General features: G+C 39.7%; 1 protein-coding gene across 8 annotated transcripts in view; it reads left to right on the plus strand.

The window, feature by feature from the left end:
* The window catches only part of IL1RL2 (interleukin 1 receptor like 2), a 43798-nt gene extending 39451 nt beyond the window's left edge, over positions 1-4347 (plus strand). For all 8 annotated transcript variants that reach the window (XM_045204753.2, XM_045204752.2, XM_045204756.2 and 5 more), the window contains one exon: positions 998-4347. In XM_045204753.2, the coding sequence (XP_045060688.1) occupies positions 998-1386 (389 nt within the window). In that variant the 3' untranslated portion in view covers positions 1387-4347. The remainder of the gene's footprint in view (positions 1-997) is intronic.
* Positions 4348-16106: the final 11759 nt, after the last annotated feature.

Consider the following 16106-nt stretch of genomic DNA (forward strand, 5'->3'; position numbering starts at 1 on the left):
ACAAATACTTATTGAGTACCTGCTATGTGCCCAATAATTTTCAGATAGTTTTCTAGTCACTAGAAATAGAGCTTAGAGATATTAAAGTAAGCCAAAGAGAAAAAAAAATTCTGCTCTTGGGGAAGCTGTTGTCTATTCTTACCTTAAGTGTAAGAATGATATAAAACTTGGTCTTTATTTTTTTTTTTGAAAAGACCAAGTTTTATTTATAGCTGGATATTTCAAGAACTCTTCCCTTCCTGCCCCCAGAAATCATCAGAGTATATTATTTGGTTTCTAGTTAGTCCTATAAATCCTGGTCATTTAAATAGGTGTAAAGCACAAGAGGAAAACATGAATAAAGATTAATATGACATTTAAGCTAACTACATTTTTCTTATCTTTTAAAAGTCTATTATTTAAAAAAAAATATGTTCATCATCTTCTACCAGACCTTCAGCTAAGTCTGGGGATATAAAACTAGACATGATAAGTTCCTGTTCTGAGCAGTTCATGGTCTGTGGGTGGAGCCAGTGGGCTGAGGAAAGTGACATACCAACAACTAACTATCAAAATATGTGACTCATGAACATAAAGAACCAATTTTTCAGGGAAAGTAAGGGAATTTTCACAGAGGAGATGATAAATGTTTTAAGAAAACCTCTCATGTTGCCTTGGCTGGTGTGATTCAGTTGGTTGAGTGTCATCTCATAGACTGAAATGTTGTGGGTTTGATTCCCAATCAAGCACATACCCAGGTTGCAGGTTTGATCCCCAGTAAGGGCAGATATGAGAAGGCAACCAATTGATGTTTCTCTCTCTCTGTTCCTCTGTCTCTAAAAGCAATGAAAAAATGTCCTCAGGTAAGGGAAAAAATAAAAACTTCTTGTTAAGCCCTTCCTAAGTCATGTTTATTTTAAAGTTCTTTTTTAACATCCATTTATAATGTTCTCAAGAGCATTAAGGTCTGAGCTCTTTCATTCATGAGATCTTCTGTTCCTTCTTTCTCTATTTACAGCTGTGGCCAGTGTCATCGATGAAAACATTAAGCTGTGCAGGAGACTGATCATCATCATAGTTCCTGAATCACTGGGGTTTGACCTATTAAAGAACATGTCAGAAGAACAAATTGCTATCTACAATGCTCTCATCCAGGATGGGATGAAGGTCATTCTAATTGAAGTGGAGAAAATCAAAAACTATACAGTTATGCCAGAGTCAATCCAGTACATCAAACAGAAGCATGGGTCTGTCCATTGGAATGGGGACTTCACAGAGGAGTCACTGTGTGCAAAGACCAAGTTCTGGAAAAAAGTGAGATATTGTATGCCACCCAAAAGGTTTCCACCATCTTCTCATGCCCAGCTGCTGAAGCACATGCCCTGTGACCTCACTGCTGGCAACTGATATGCCAGCGCAGGGTTATTTACTCTTTGATGCAATTCGTCTGCAGGAAGTGGCTCACATTTGGACAAGAGGCACTGCATTCAGGCCATCTGCTTGAAGATTGTCATTGTGTACTTGTGTGAAGAACTGTGCTTATTTTGATCAGACATACTTCTTTGGAGAAAGATATCAGCTCTAAAGAAAGCTCTCATTGACTTATTGTCTCTGAACACTTATGAATATTTGCTGAACATAGACTAGCATCAGTATTTGAGCCTCTAAGGAATAGGACACAGGGAATATCAGAGTTTAGTTCAGATGTGAGGAAGTTGGCAGATGGTGTAGGGCCACTTGTAGGGCCAGAGATGGGAGTCTGAGTAGTCAGAAGATGGCAGGAAGGGAGTCTGTGGGCTTGGAGAGGGCTGGCAAGGATAATGGCAGTTTTTGTACCTGATCAGTGTCCATAGGAGCCTGGCACTCAGCAGAAATTTGCTGTGTCTATGAGCCTTTCTCACTCCTCTAGTGCAAATAAATAACCATGACCACAGTCTTAGCAGGTTGAGACTGGAAATGAGTCAGAGATCATCTAGACCAGTGGAACTAACATTGGCGACACTGGAATTGCCCATCAATCTCACTCCTGGTGGGTTCCATGCTTTGAAAGACTTTATCTTTCAAATCAAAATAACTTATAACTCACTTATTTTTTCCAGCTGGCCTATGTCAGCTGCAATTCTGAGCAACATGTGACAGACATGGTTATCAACCTGAGATGATGTCATTATAGTCCAAGTAAAACAAAGTAATCTTTCAGTTAGTCAGTGCACCTTTATCACAAGTTAATTTATGATTTAACAAGTCTCAAAGACTTTTGATACTAAAAATTAGTTGTAAACTCTTATCATAACTTTCAAATACCTTAATCTGAAGAGTAGATATATAGTCCAACACTCCTTTTGTGGTTGACAGCACTAAGCCTTAAAAGGTGGTCTGCTAAGATACAAAATTAATATTCAGGAATTGGTGGCATTTTTACATACCTATAGTGAACTATCAGAAAGAGAAACAAATAAAACATTCCCATTTACAATTGCAACAAAAAACATAAGATACCCAGAAACAAATTTAACCAAGGAGGTAAAAGATCTATACTTAGAAAATTATAAGATACTGAAAGAAAAGGAAAAAGACACAAATAAGTGGAAGCATATACCGTGTTCATGGGTAGGAAGAATTAACATTATTAAGATGTCCATACTACCCAAAGCAATCTACAGATTTAACACAATTTTTATCAAAATACTAGTCACATGTTTCACAAATCTTGAACAAATATTCCAAAAATTTATACAGAACCACAAAAAACCCCAAATACTACCCAAAGCAATCTATAGATTCAATAAAATTCCTATTATAATACCAATGGCATATTTTAAGATATAGAACAAGTATTCCAAAATTTTATATGGAACCCCAGAAGACCCAAATAACCCCAGCAATCTTGAGAAAGAAGAACAAAGTTGGAAGTATCAGAATACCTGATATCAAACTATGCTACAAGACTATTATAATCAAAACAGACTGGAATTGGCATAAGAACAAGCATATAGATCAATGGAACAGAACAGAGAGCCCAGAAATAAACCCATGCCTTTATGGTCAATTAGTATTTGACAAAGGAGGCGTGAGCATACAATGGAGTAAAGATGGTCTCTTGAATAAGTGGCATTGAGAAAATTGGACAGGGGCATGCAAAAAATGTATGTAGACTACCAACATACACCATACAAAAGAATAAACTCAAAATAGGTAAAAGACTTAAATGTAAGTCAGAAAACCATAAAAGTCCTAGAATAAAACATAGGCACTAAAATTTTAGACATCTCTAGTAGCAATATTTTTGTCTATGTCTACTAGGGCTAGGGAAAGAAAGGAAAAAATAAACAAATGGGACTACATCAAATTGAAAAGCTTCTGTACAGCTAAAGAAAACAACAACAAAAATGAGGAACCCACTATATGAGAGAACAAATTTATTAGTGACTATTTAATAAATATACAACTCAATAGCAGGAGTACAAACAACCCGATTAAAAAAATGGACAAAGGACCTGAATAGACACTTCTCCAAAGAGGATATACAGTGCCCAATAGACATATGAAAAGATGCTCAACACCACTAGCCATCATAGAGATGCAAATTAAAACCACAATGAGATATCACTTCACACCTGTCAATATGGCTACCATCAATAAATCAACAAACAACAAGTGCTGGTGAGGATGTGGAGAAAAGGGAACCCTAGTGCACTGTTGGTGAGAGTACAGGTTGGTACAGCCACTGTGGAAAACAGCATGAAGTTTCCTCAAAAAATTAAAAATGAAACTGCCTTTTGACCCAGCAATTCCACTTCTGGGAATATATCCTAAGAATGCCAAAACACCAATTTGAAAGAATATATACACCCCCATGTTCATTGCAACATTATTTTCAATAGCCAAGATTTGGAAATAGCCCAAGTGTCCATTAGTAGATGAATGGATAAAAAAAGCTGTGGTATTATGCAATAGAATACTACAGAACAAGAAGAAACTCTTACCTTTTGTGACAGCATGGACGGACCTGGAGATTATTATTATTAGGTGAAATAAGTCAGTCTGAAAAAGACAAATACCATATGATCTTACTTATATGTGGAATGTAATGTAAAAATAAACTGACAAACAAAACAGAAACAGAAGCATGGGTGCATGGAACAGACTGATGGCTGTTAGATGGGAGAGGGCAGAGGGGGACTGGATGAAAGAAGGTAAAAAGATTAGCCAAAGAATGTGTATGCATAACCCATTGACACAGACAACAGTGTGGTGATAACCAGAGGGAAGGGGATGGGGTGTTAAGGCCAGGGGAAGGTGGGCAAAGGGAAGGAAAATGGAGACATCTGTGATCATGTAAACAATAAAAATAAAGTAAAAAAGAAATAAAAGAGAAATTGTTTAAAAATTTTATTTTTCACTTACAGTTTATATTCAATCTTCTTTTGTGTTTGAAAAATTTTTTAATGTCCCTGAATAGCCTCAGCAACCTTGAGAAAGAAGAACAAAGTTGTTGGAGGTATCATGCTACATGATATCAAACTCTACTACAAGGCTGTAGTATTCAAAACGGCATGGTGTTGGAATAAGAATAAGCATTAGATCAATGAAATAGAATAGAGAGCCTAGAAATTAACCCAAGACTTTATGGTCACTTAATACTTGACAAAAGAGGCAAGAACATACAATTGGGGTCAATAGTTAATTCAACTAATAGTGTTTGGAAAATTGGACAGCTACATGCACAAAAGAAAAAGAAAGAAAAAGAAAAAAGAAACTAGACCACCTCCTTATATCATACACAAGAATAAACTCAAAATAGATTAAAGAATTAAATGTAAGACTTGAAACCATAAAAATCCTAGAAGAATACATAGGCAGTAAAATCTGAGACACTTCTGGTAGTATTATTTTTCTGATATATCTCCTTGAGCAAGGGAAGCAACAACAACAACAAACAAACAAACAAATGGGACTATATCAAACTAAAATGTTATTGCACAGCAAAGAAAACCATCCGCCAAGTGAAAAGACAACCTGAATGGGAGAACATATTTGCCAATGATACATCTGATAAGGGGTTAACATTCAAAATTTATAAAGAACTTCTATAATTAACACCAACCTTCCCTCACCCCCAAACAATCCAAATTAAAGGTGAACAAAGAACCCGAATAGACACTTTTCCAAAGAGGACCCACAGATGGCCAACAGACATATGAAAAGATGCTCAGCATCACTAATCATCAGAAAAATGCAAATGAAAACCACAATGACATATCACCTCATAACTGCCAGAATGGCTATCATCAATAAAGCAACAAAAAACTAGTCTTAATGAGGTTGTGGAGAAAATACAATACTTAAGTGTAAGTGTATTCCCGCCCTCATACACTGTTGGTGGGAACGTGGATTGGTGCAGCCACTGTGAAAACAGTATGGAGATACCTCAAAAAGTTAAAAATGAAACTGCCTTATGACCCAACTAGTCCACTTCTGGGAGTGAATCCAAACATACCCAAAACACTGATTTGAAGGAATACATGCACCCCTTTGTTCTTTGCAGCACTATTTGCAACATCCAGGATATGGATGTGGCCCAAGTGTCTATCTGTAGATGAGTGGATAAAAAAGCTGTGGTACGAATAGATGGGGAAGATGGCGGCAAGATAGGTGGGAGCAGAGTCCACTTCCCCTCTGCACCAGTGAAACACCTAGCTGATCTGAGGAACAGAGTGAACAGCCAACGGTATTCCAGCATATATGAAGATCGGAGACCAAAGATAGAGGACATTGAAAGATCAGATGGTAAGAAGAGTGCTTAAGGACAATAAGATCCCTGGGACCAGCGCAGGGACCAGGGCGGCTGAAGCCCCCATCCAGGCACAGGGTCTGCTGCAGGATTCTTGGGAGAGAGCCAGGCTGGGCTGTGTGAGCAGCCAGGTGCTTGTTTGGACCAGAGGGGCTTGAATAGGAAGAACTTCTTGAAAAGGAAAAGAAAATAGAGGCACTCAGCAGCTAGTTAGAGAACTCTCCACAGCAACAGCAGCCTCTTGCGCCCCCACCCCCTCAGCCCCTGGACTGTGAACACGGAATAACCATCCCCAGCGCTCACCTGAAGCCTGGTTGCGCACAGGCAGATTAGTGGATCGGGGACCCACACCTGAAAACTAGGGTGGGTGCGCACCGGGAGCAGAGGCTAGCTGCCCCATGCACAGGCCCAAAGCAGCGGATCCGCTGGCCGCGAGACTCAGGCCCAAAGCAGAGGACCAGTCCCCTGCACCACTCAGACCCAAAGCGGGGGACTGGCAGGCTGCACGTGACCCAGGCCCAAAGCGGCAGATCCGGTGATCCACAGCCTGGCTGCCTGCGAGCAACCACACATAAAAGCACCTGTTCTGAACAACTCCTACCTAGCCCCTGCGCACAGAGCCCTGCAGGGCCTACTGGCTCTCTAGGACAAAGGCAGAACACCCAGCAGAGGGGAGCTGCAGGGCTTGGGGGGACTGCATTCCCTGAAAAGACTCGACCCAGTAGGGGGCTGAACTACCCCATAGCAGCACCCAGAGCCCCTAGCATCTAAGACAGCAAAGAACAAGAAGGGGGAGTGTGAGTTGCCCCTAATTGGTGCGACTCAAGGACAGCACAACTGGGGAACTAAAGGCCTAGTGGGGAGCAGAAAGACCCTGAGGAACTGTACTGGAGGCTGCACAACAGCAAAGAGTGTGGTTCAGGAAGGGACAAAAGTGAAACCAATCCTTCCAACCACCCCCTCCCGTTCCACAGACAGGAAGACCAGCAGAACTAACCTGACCTGTTTAAAGGCAGCAGAAGACTTTTTTTTTTCTTTCCTCCTTTCCCCCTGAATTCCTTCTTCCTTTCTGAACTTCTTTCTTTTTTTATTCCTTCTTCCTTCCATCCTTTACCTTTTTTATTCCTTCTTCCTGCCTTCTTTTATTTATTCTTTTCTTTTAATTTTTGTTAAAATTCCTTCTTATCTTGCCTCCGATCTTTCTTTATTCTTTCTTCCTTCCTTCCTTCCTTTCCTTTTCTATTCCCTTTTTCCCTCCTTCCCTTCTCCTCCCACACCCCCTTTCTCTTTTTCCCACAGGTGAGAAAATAAAACCTGGGGTGCTGAAATGACCAGAGTTAGACTATGTTAGACCTGTAAACATCAGCTCAAGATGAGTGAGCACAGGAGATTAAGGAGCCAGCACCACTGAATCCCATTGGCATTCTACCATAGAAGTTCATACCATAAACCCACGAGGTCAGAAAACATCAATTTAAGAAGCAGAGGCTAACAAGAAGAGCCTCACAAACAATGGGAAGACAAAGAAACAATTCCCAAATGAAAGGAAAGGAGGAAGCCTCAGAAAGAATGTTAACTGAAAAAGAGGCAAGTCAACTATCAGATGCTGAGTTCAAAGCAATGGTTTTCAGGAAGCTCACTGAGCTCACAGAGAACTACCAGAAACTACAGGGAAACTACAATGAACTCACTGCAAACTATATTAACATGAAAAGGGAAATAGAAACTATCAACAAGTGCCAAGAGGAACTGAAGAATACAATTTCTGAACTAAAGAACAGAGTAGAAGGAATGAAAAGCAGACTTGATGAAGAAGAGGATCGGATCAGTGAGCTGGAGGACAAGGTAGGAAAAAACACCCAGAAAGAGCAAGAAAAGGAAAAAAGGCTGAGAAAAAATGAAGAGGGATTAAGGGAAATGCAGGATAATATGAAATGTAACAATATCCGTATAATAGGAATACCAGAAGGAGAAGAACAAGGGATAGAAAACCTCTTTGAAAAAGTAATGATGGAAAATTTCCCTAATCTGATGAGAGAAAAAGTCACCCAAATCCAGGAAACACAGAGAGTCCCAAGCAAGAGGAACCCAAATAGACCCACTGCAAGACACATCATAATTAAAATGGCAAAATTCCAAGACAAAGAGAGGATCTTAAAGGCAGCAAGGGAGAAAAAGGAAGTAACATACAAGGGAGCCACAATAAGGTTAGCAACTGACTTCTCATTGGAAATGCTCCAAGCCAGAAGAGGATGGCAAAAAAATATTCCATGTAATGAGAACCAGAGGCCTGCAACCAAGACTACTTTACCCAGGAAGGCTCTCAATCAAGATAGAAGGCCAAATAAAGAGTTTCCCAGACAAAAGAAGTCTAAAAGAATACACTTCCACCATACCAGCTCTGCAAGAGATGCTAAAGGGGCTGCTGTAAGGAAAGGAAGGAAAAGAGAAAGAGAGAGGACCACAGGTATGAAAAAATGGCAATGCATAACTACCTATCGATAATAACCTTAAACATAAATGGATTAAATGCTCCAATCAAGAGACATAGAATAGCTGAATGGATAAGAAAACAACACCCACATATATGCTGCCTATAAGAGACCCATCTCAGGACAAAAGACCTACACAGACTGAAAGTGAAGGACTGGACACAAATTTTCCAAGCAAATGGACTGGAAAAAAAAGCAGGGGTAGCAATACTCATATCAGACAAAATAGACTTCCAAGGAAGGGCCATAAAGAGAGACCCAGAAGGTTACTTCATAATACTCAAAGGAAGAATCCACCAAGAAAACATAAACATTGTAAATATATATGCACCCAACATAGGAGCACCCAAATACATAAAAAAAATCTTGGAGGACTTCAAGAAAGGTATTGACAGCAACACAATTATAATAGGGGATTTTCATAGCCTACTGTCAAAGAAGGACAGATCTTCCAAACAAAATATCAACAAAGATATTGTGGCATTGAACAGGGCCTTGGGTGAAATGGACTTAACTGATATATATAGAGCGTTTCATCCCAAGGAAACAAAATACACATTCTTTTCAAAAGCACATGGAACATTTTCAAAGACAGACCACATGATAGGACACAAAACAAGCCTCAACCAGTTCAAGAAAACTGAAATCATATCAAGCATTTTCTCTGACCACAAGGGACTGAAACTAGAAAACAACCCCAAAGGAAAAAACCCAAAATAGTCAAAATCATGGAGACTGAATAGCATGCTATTAAACAATGAATGGGTCAAGAACAAGATTAGAGAAGAAATCAAAAACTTTCTGGAAACAAATGAAAATGAACTCACAACATCCCCAAACTTATGGGACACAGCAAAGGCAGTCCTGAGAGGGAAGTTCATAGAAATACAGGCCTACCTTAAAAAGATAGAAACATTTCAAACAAACAACCTAACCCTACTCCTAGAAGAACTCGAGGAAAAACAACAAAGACAGCCCAGAGCAAGCAGAGGGAAGGAAATAACCAAGATCAGAGCAGAGTTAAATGACATAGAGACTAAAAGCACAATTCTAAGGATCAATGAATCCAGGAGCTGGTTCTTTGAAAAGATAAACAAAATCGACAAGCCTTTAAGTAGGCTCATCAAGAAAAAAAGAAAGAGGATTCAAATAAACACAATTAGTAATGAAAGAGGACAAACTACAACAGATACCACTGAAATACAAAGGATTGTAAGAAATTACTATGAAAATTTTATGCCAAAAAATTTGAAAACCTAGGTGAAATGGACAAATTTCTAGAAAAATATAACCTTCCAATACTCAATGAAGAAGAACCAGGAAGCCTGAACAGACCAGTAACGCGTGATGAAATTGAAACAGTAATCAAAAAACTCCCAACACACAAAAGCCCTGGACCAGACAGTTTCACAGGAGAATTCTACAGAGCATTTAAGGGGGAGCTAACCCCCATCTTCCACAAATTATTTCAAAAAATTCAAGAAGATGGAAGACTCCCAAACTCATTTTACGAAGACAACATCATCCAAGTCCCAAAACCACATAAAGACATAACAAAGAAAGAAAACTTCAGGCCAATATCACTGATGAATATAGATGCTCAAATCCTCAACAAAATATTGGCAAACCGCATCCAGCAATACATTAAGAAGATCATACACCATGATCAAGTGGGTTTCATATCAGGGATGCAAGAATGGTACAACATTCGCACATCCATAAACATAATATACCTCATAAGCAAAAGCAAAGACAAAAATCACATGATCATATCAATAGATGCAGTAAAAGCATTTGATAAGGTACAGCACCCATTTATGACAAAAACCCTCAACAAAGTGGGAATAGAGGGAGCATTCCTCAACATAATAAAGGCCATATATGAGAGACCTGCAGCCAACATCATACTCAATGGACAAAAACTTAGAGCTTTCCCACTAAGATCAGGAACAAGACAAGGATGCCCTCTGTCACCACTCCTATTCAACATAGTATTGGAAATCCTAGCCATAGAATCAGACAAGAAAAAGCAATAAAAGGCATCCAAATTGGAAAGGAGGAAATGAAACTGTCAGTGTTTGCAGATGACGTGATAGTGTACATGGAAAACCCTATAGGCTCCACCAAAGAACTACTTGACTTAATAAATGAATTTGTCAAAGCAGTTGGATACAAAGTCCATACTCAGAAATCAAAGGCATTCCTATATACCAACAACGAAACTGCAGAAAAAGAAATCAGGAAAAAAATCCCATTTGATACAGCAACAAGAAAAATAAAGTACCTAGGAATAAACCTAACCAAGGAGGTAAAAGACCTCTACTCAGAAAACTACACAACACTGAAGAAAGAAATTAAGGAAGACACAAAAAAATGGAAGCATGTATCATGCTCATGGATTGGAACAATGAACATCATCAAAATGGCCATACTACCCAAAACAATTTATAGATTCAATGGAATCCCTATTAGAGTACTCATGACATATTTTACAGATATAGAACAGACATTTCAGAAATCTATATGGAACCATAAATGACCCTGAATAGCTGCAGCAATTTTGAGAAAGAAGAACAAAGCAGGAGGGATCACAATACCTGGTATCAAACTGTATTACAAGGCCACTGTAATCAAAACAGCCTGGTACTGGCATAAAAACAAGCACATACACCAATGGAAGAGAACAGAGAGCCCAGAAATAAACTCAACTCTATACGGTCAATTAATATTTGACAAAGGAGGCAGGAGCATAAAATGGAGCAAAAATAGCCTCTTCAACAGATGGTGTTGGAAGATCTGGACAGCTACGTGCAAAAAAATGAAACTCGATCACCAACTTACTCCATATACAAAAATAAACTCAAGATGGATAAAAGACTTAAATTTAACGCCTAACACCATAAAAGTCCTTGAGGAAAACATTGGCAGGAAAATCTCAGACATTCCATGCAGCAACATCCTGACAGACATGTCCCCTAAAGCAAGGGACATAAAGGAAAGAATAAACACATGGGACCTCATCAAAATCAAAAGCTTCTGCATGGCTAAAGAGAACAGCGTTACAAGAAAAAGAGAACCCACAGTATCAGAAAAGATATTTGCCAATGGTATCTCAGACAAGGGCCTGATCTCCAAAATATATAGAGAACTCACATGACTCCACTCCAGGATGACAAACACGCAATTCGAAAATAGGGAAAGGACTTGAACAGACACTTCTCCAGGGAAGACTTACAGAGGGCCCAGAGACAGATGAAAAGATGCTCAGCACCACTAGCCATCAGAGAGATGCAAATTAAAACCACAATGAGGTACCATGTCACACCAGTCATAGTGGCCAACATAAAGAAATCAACAAACAGATGTTGGAGAGGATGTGGAGAAAAGGGAACCCTAGTGCACTGTTGGTGGGAATGCAGACTGGTGAGGCCACTGTGGAAAACAATATGGAATTTCCTCAGAAAACTAACAATGGAACTGTCCTTTGACCCAGCAATTCTGCTGCTGGGATTATACCCTAAGAACCCTGAAACTCCAATCCAATAGAACCTATGTACCCCAATGTTCATAGCTGCACAATTGACAGTAGCCAAGTACTGGAAGTAACCTAAGTACCCATCAGCAAACGAGTGGATCCAAAAACTATGGTATATTTACACAATGGAATTCTACGCAGCAGAGAGAAAGAAGGAGCTTATACCCTTTGCAACAGCATGGATGGAACTGGAGAGCATTATGTTAAGTGCAATAAGGCAGGCAGTGAGGGACAAATACCATATGATCTCACATTTAACTGGAACATAATAAATAGAAGAAAAAAGGAAACAAAATATAACCAGAGACACTGAGGTTAAGAACAATCTAACAATGGTTTGGGGGAGTGGGGAGGGGACAGTGAGGAGAGGGGATTACAGGAACTACCATAAAGGACATATGGACAAAATCAAAGGGGAGGGTAGAAGTGGGGGAGGGAGGGGAGTTCAGCTGGGTTGGGCTGGTGGGACGGGGAGAAAGGGCATACAACTGTAACTGAATAACAATAAAAAATTAAAATTATATAAAAATAAAAGAACTCGATAATGCATCTACAAGCCAGAGAACACCGAAGACTGAAAAAAAAAAAATCATAAAAAAAATCACCATAAACTAGGAGAAAGGCTTTCTTTCTCCAGGATAACCCTCAGAAACTACACTGCAGAAACATTGATAACAGACTTTAAGCTTCCTGATCTTTGAGGTAATAAATTTCTATTGTTGAAAAAAAAAAAAGCGTTGGTACATTTACACAATGGAATACTACTTAACCATAAAAAAGAAGGAAATGTTACCTTTTGGGACAGCATGGATGGACCTAGTGAGTATTATGCTAAGTGAAATAAGTCAGCCTGAAAAAGACAAATATCATATGATCTCATTTATATATGGAACGTAATGAACAAAACAGACAAATAAAAAAGCAACAGACTCATAAATAGAGAGAACACACTGACAGCTGTCAGAGGGAAGGGGGATTGGGGGGCTGAGTGAAAAAAGTGAAAGGATTAAGCAAGAGAAAAATTGGCCTGCTGTAGTCAGAATGTTCATGTCCCACCAAATTCACATGTTGGAATCCTAACATCTAATATCACAGTATTATTTGTTGGGTCCTATGGGAAGTGATGAGGTCATAAGGAAGGAGCCCTCATGAATGGAGTTAGTACTTTTATAAAATAGCTCCAGAGAGCTTCCTTGCCCTTTCTGCCATGTGAGGACACAGTTTGAAGTCTGCTACAAAGAAGAGGGCTGTCACCTGATCATGCTGACACCCTTATCGCAGACTTCCAGCCTTCAGAAATGTGAGAAATACATTTCAATTCTTTGTAGGCCACCCAGTCTATAGTATCCTGTTTTAGCAGTCTAAACAGAGTAAAGCATGGCCCTGATAGTGGGGCCTGGAAAGACATCTGCTCATGGGCAGGACAGGAGATGAAGGCAGGGCCTAGGGGAGTGGGAGGGGTGAGGTAGGAGAACAGTGGTCCCAGTGTGGAGGAAAAAGCTGGATGTATTATGGGGAACAGGTTCAGGTAGATGTGGTGAACCCTTCTTCATAGGCTATGGATGGTGTGGAGTGTCTGGTGGGATGTTAAGTGGTAAGAAGCACATTTTGGACTTTAAGAATTTATGTTGCAAGGTGACTTAGTGTTGCATATTTGTTTTCCATCCTTCACAGGTCCTAACTTGACATCTAGCCACTTTTAATTTTGTTTAATATTTGCTCTTTAAAAATTTTTAGATAGTGGTAAAATACATGTAACACAAAATTTATCATCCAAACTATTTCTAAAGGTGCAGTTCAGTGGCATCAGCACATTCACATTGTTGTACAACAATCAGCACCATCCCTGTCCAGAACTTTACGTCTTCCCACACTGGGACTCTGTCCTCATTAAACACTAATGCTCCATTTCCCTCTCTCCCTAGCTCTTAGTAATGTCCTACCTTCTGTGTCTATGAATCTGACTACTCTGTGTACCACATTTAGGTGGAATCCTACAGTATTTGTCCTTTTGTGACTGGCTTATTTCACTTAGCATAATATCCTCAAGGTTAATCCATACTATTTGCTTTTTGTTTCATTATTCTTGCCTAGTCCTCCCCTTTCTTTTCCTCTCTCTCCCCCACCCCTTGAAGGGTACAGTCAAAAGGAAATAGAAGCACTCTTATTTTACTGAGGGCAAGGGTCAAACCCCAGAAGTAATGAGTTCATTAGGGCTCTTCTCAATAGTTGTTTGTAAATTCTTTGCATCTTGGTTTATCTCTCCAATGTGGGGTTCATAATTCCTCATGGAAAATGAGCCAATTTAAGTAAAATGAGCTGTTACTAATGGTGGACCCAAGAGCAAAATGCTGGACACTGGTGTGTCCCTCAGCCCCACTCTAGCTCTTCTTCTCTGGTTAGTGTTTGGAGGCTATTTGCAGTGCTGGGCCTCCCAGGCTCTGAGGCTCTGGGAAGACTGAATGGCACTTTGTCCTTCCCTTCATCTTCTTTATGGAGGGAGAAGGGATAACAAACACACACCAACAAACAAAAAGGAATCCACAGGAGTATACTACTAGATGGTTTGGATGTCAAGTTGGAGGGTTTCTTGTCTTCCTCAAGATGCTGCTTGGTCCCCAACTTCCACCTCCCTTCACCACAGACAAGAGTGGGATCCAGGGAGATGAGTGCTCTTGCACACCCAGCTGACACGTGCTGTGCTAACATATGCTGAAGCATGCTTGTTTTCCTCTGTCTCTTTTTTCCTGCATGGGGTAGGGTGGGATGAAGTGGGATTGCAGACACCCAGTGGAGCTCTGTTATAGAGGAGAGCAGGAGGGTCATCACCATGTGCCGAGGGGGGCTGAATCCCATGTGGCAGCCTGTGCTGCATGGTGTATGCTCCTTTCCCTCTCTGACCACAGTGAAAAATTAAGCTGTAACTATTGGAAATATCAGAAGGCCATGAAGTATTTTCATTTTCAAATTTGTAATGTAAATCACAAATTTGTTTGGCACTCATATAAAAATGACAATTTTTAAATCAATCTAGAAAATAAAATCCTGTTTCTACTACAACCAAGTAACTAGTTTGTCACTAGACTAATAATTATACCTTAATTACACTACCCTGGGAAGTGGTGTCAATTGAAACATTGCACAAGGCCCAACCTCTGATTACAGCAATGAAAAGTGCGAGGATGAGGTGTAGTAACTTGCCTTTCACTTACTCAGTGGATGTTATTTCTGAATCTGAGTCACTGACATTTCCTGTTTCATTTGATTTATTTATGTTGTCCCTTAACTTACCTTGTGATCCCTAGAGACTGAAGGTTTACATCATGATGATGTTGTCATCTCCACAGACACTCTGACCGTCATCTCTCCCTATATCCCTCCCTTCTCTTTCTTGTTATCAGCATTTACTTGCCCTTCCCCTAACTACCACAGTGTCTACCACCACACCAGTTAGCATCTTTCTGGAAAGTAAAAACACTGGGCAGGGGCTGGAAGACTTTCAATATATGTATGAAGTGTGGTCAGTTTGCAGACACATGTTTTTATTTTTTCTCCATCTCAGCCTGAGCCTTGTAGAAGATACACCAGAGGAGCTGAACTTAGATTCCTAGGTTTTAGTTGAAGTGCTGGCATCCATCCCAATGGCTTTCATATTTTTTAAACTACAAGCTACAGGTTTAAATACATTTTACATTGCAACTGAGTATACACATACATATGGTGAATAAAAATATGTGTTCTATATTATTTTTTCTATTCTATTTTATTCCAGTGCTGCCCAATTTCTCAATGTTGGAAACAGCCCCACCAACTTGTTTAATAGCAAACTTATGTGTTTCTGAAGCAATTTGAAAAGCACAGCCCCAACTTCAGAAACTGCTGGTCACTTATTCATAATATTCTATTTTCTTCAATCAACAAGTCTTTTTCAGGAACTTATAACTCTTCTTTTATTATTTAACTTTGGAGACAATTATTTTTTTTTAATTTTAATTTTTTATTGTTATTCAATTACAGTTGTGTGCCCTTTCTCCCCATCCCGCAACCCCACCCCAGCTGAACGCCCCTCCCTCCTCCACCTCCACCCGCCCCCTTCATTTGGTCCATGTGTCCTTTATAGTAGTTCCTGTAATCCCCTCTCCTCACTGTCCCCTCCCCACTCCCCCTTGACCATTGTTAGATTGTTCTTAACTTCAGTGTCTCTGGTTATATTTTGTTTCCTTTTTTCTTCTATTTATTATGTTCCAGTTAAATGTGAGATCATATGGTATTTGTCCCTCACCACCTGGCTTATTTCACTTAGCAT

This window comes from Desmodus rotundus, chromosome 5 (assembly GCF_022682495.2).
Source record: "Desmodus rotundus isolate HL8 chromosome 5, HLdesRot8A.1, whole genome shotgun sequence".
Taxonomy (NCBI): domain Eukaryota; kingdom Metazoa; phylum Chordata; class Mammalia; order Chiroptera; family Phyllostomidae; genus Desmodus; species Desmodus rotundus.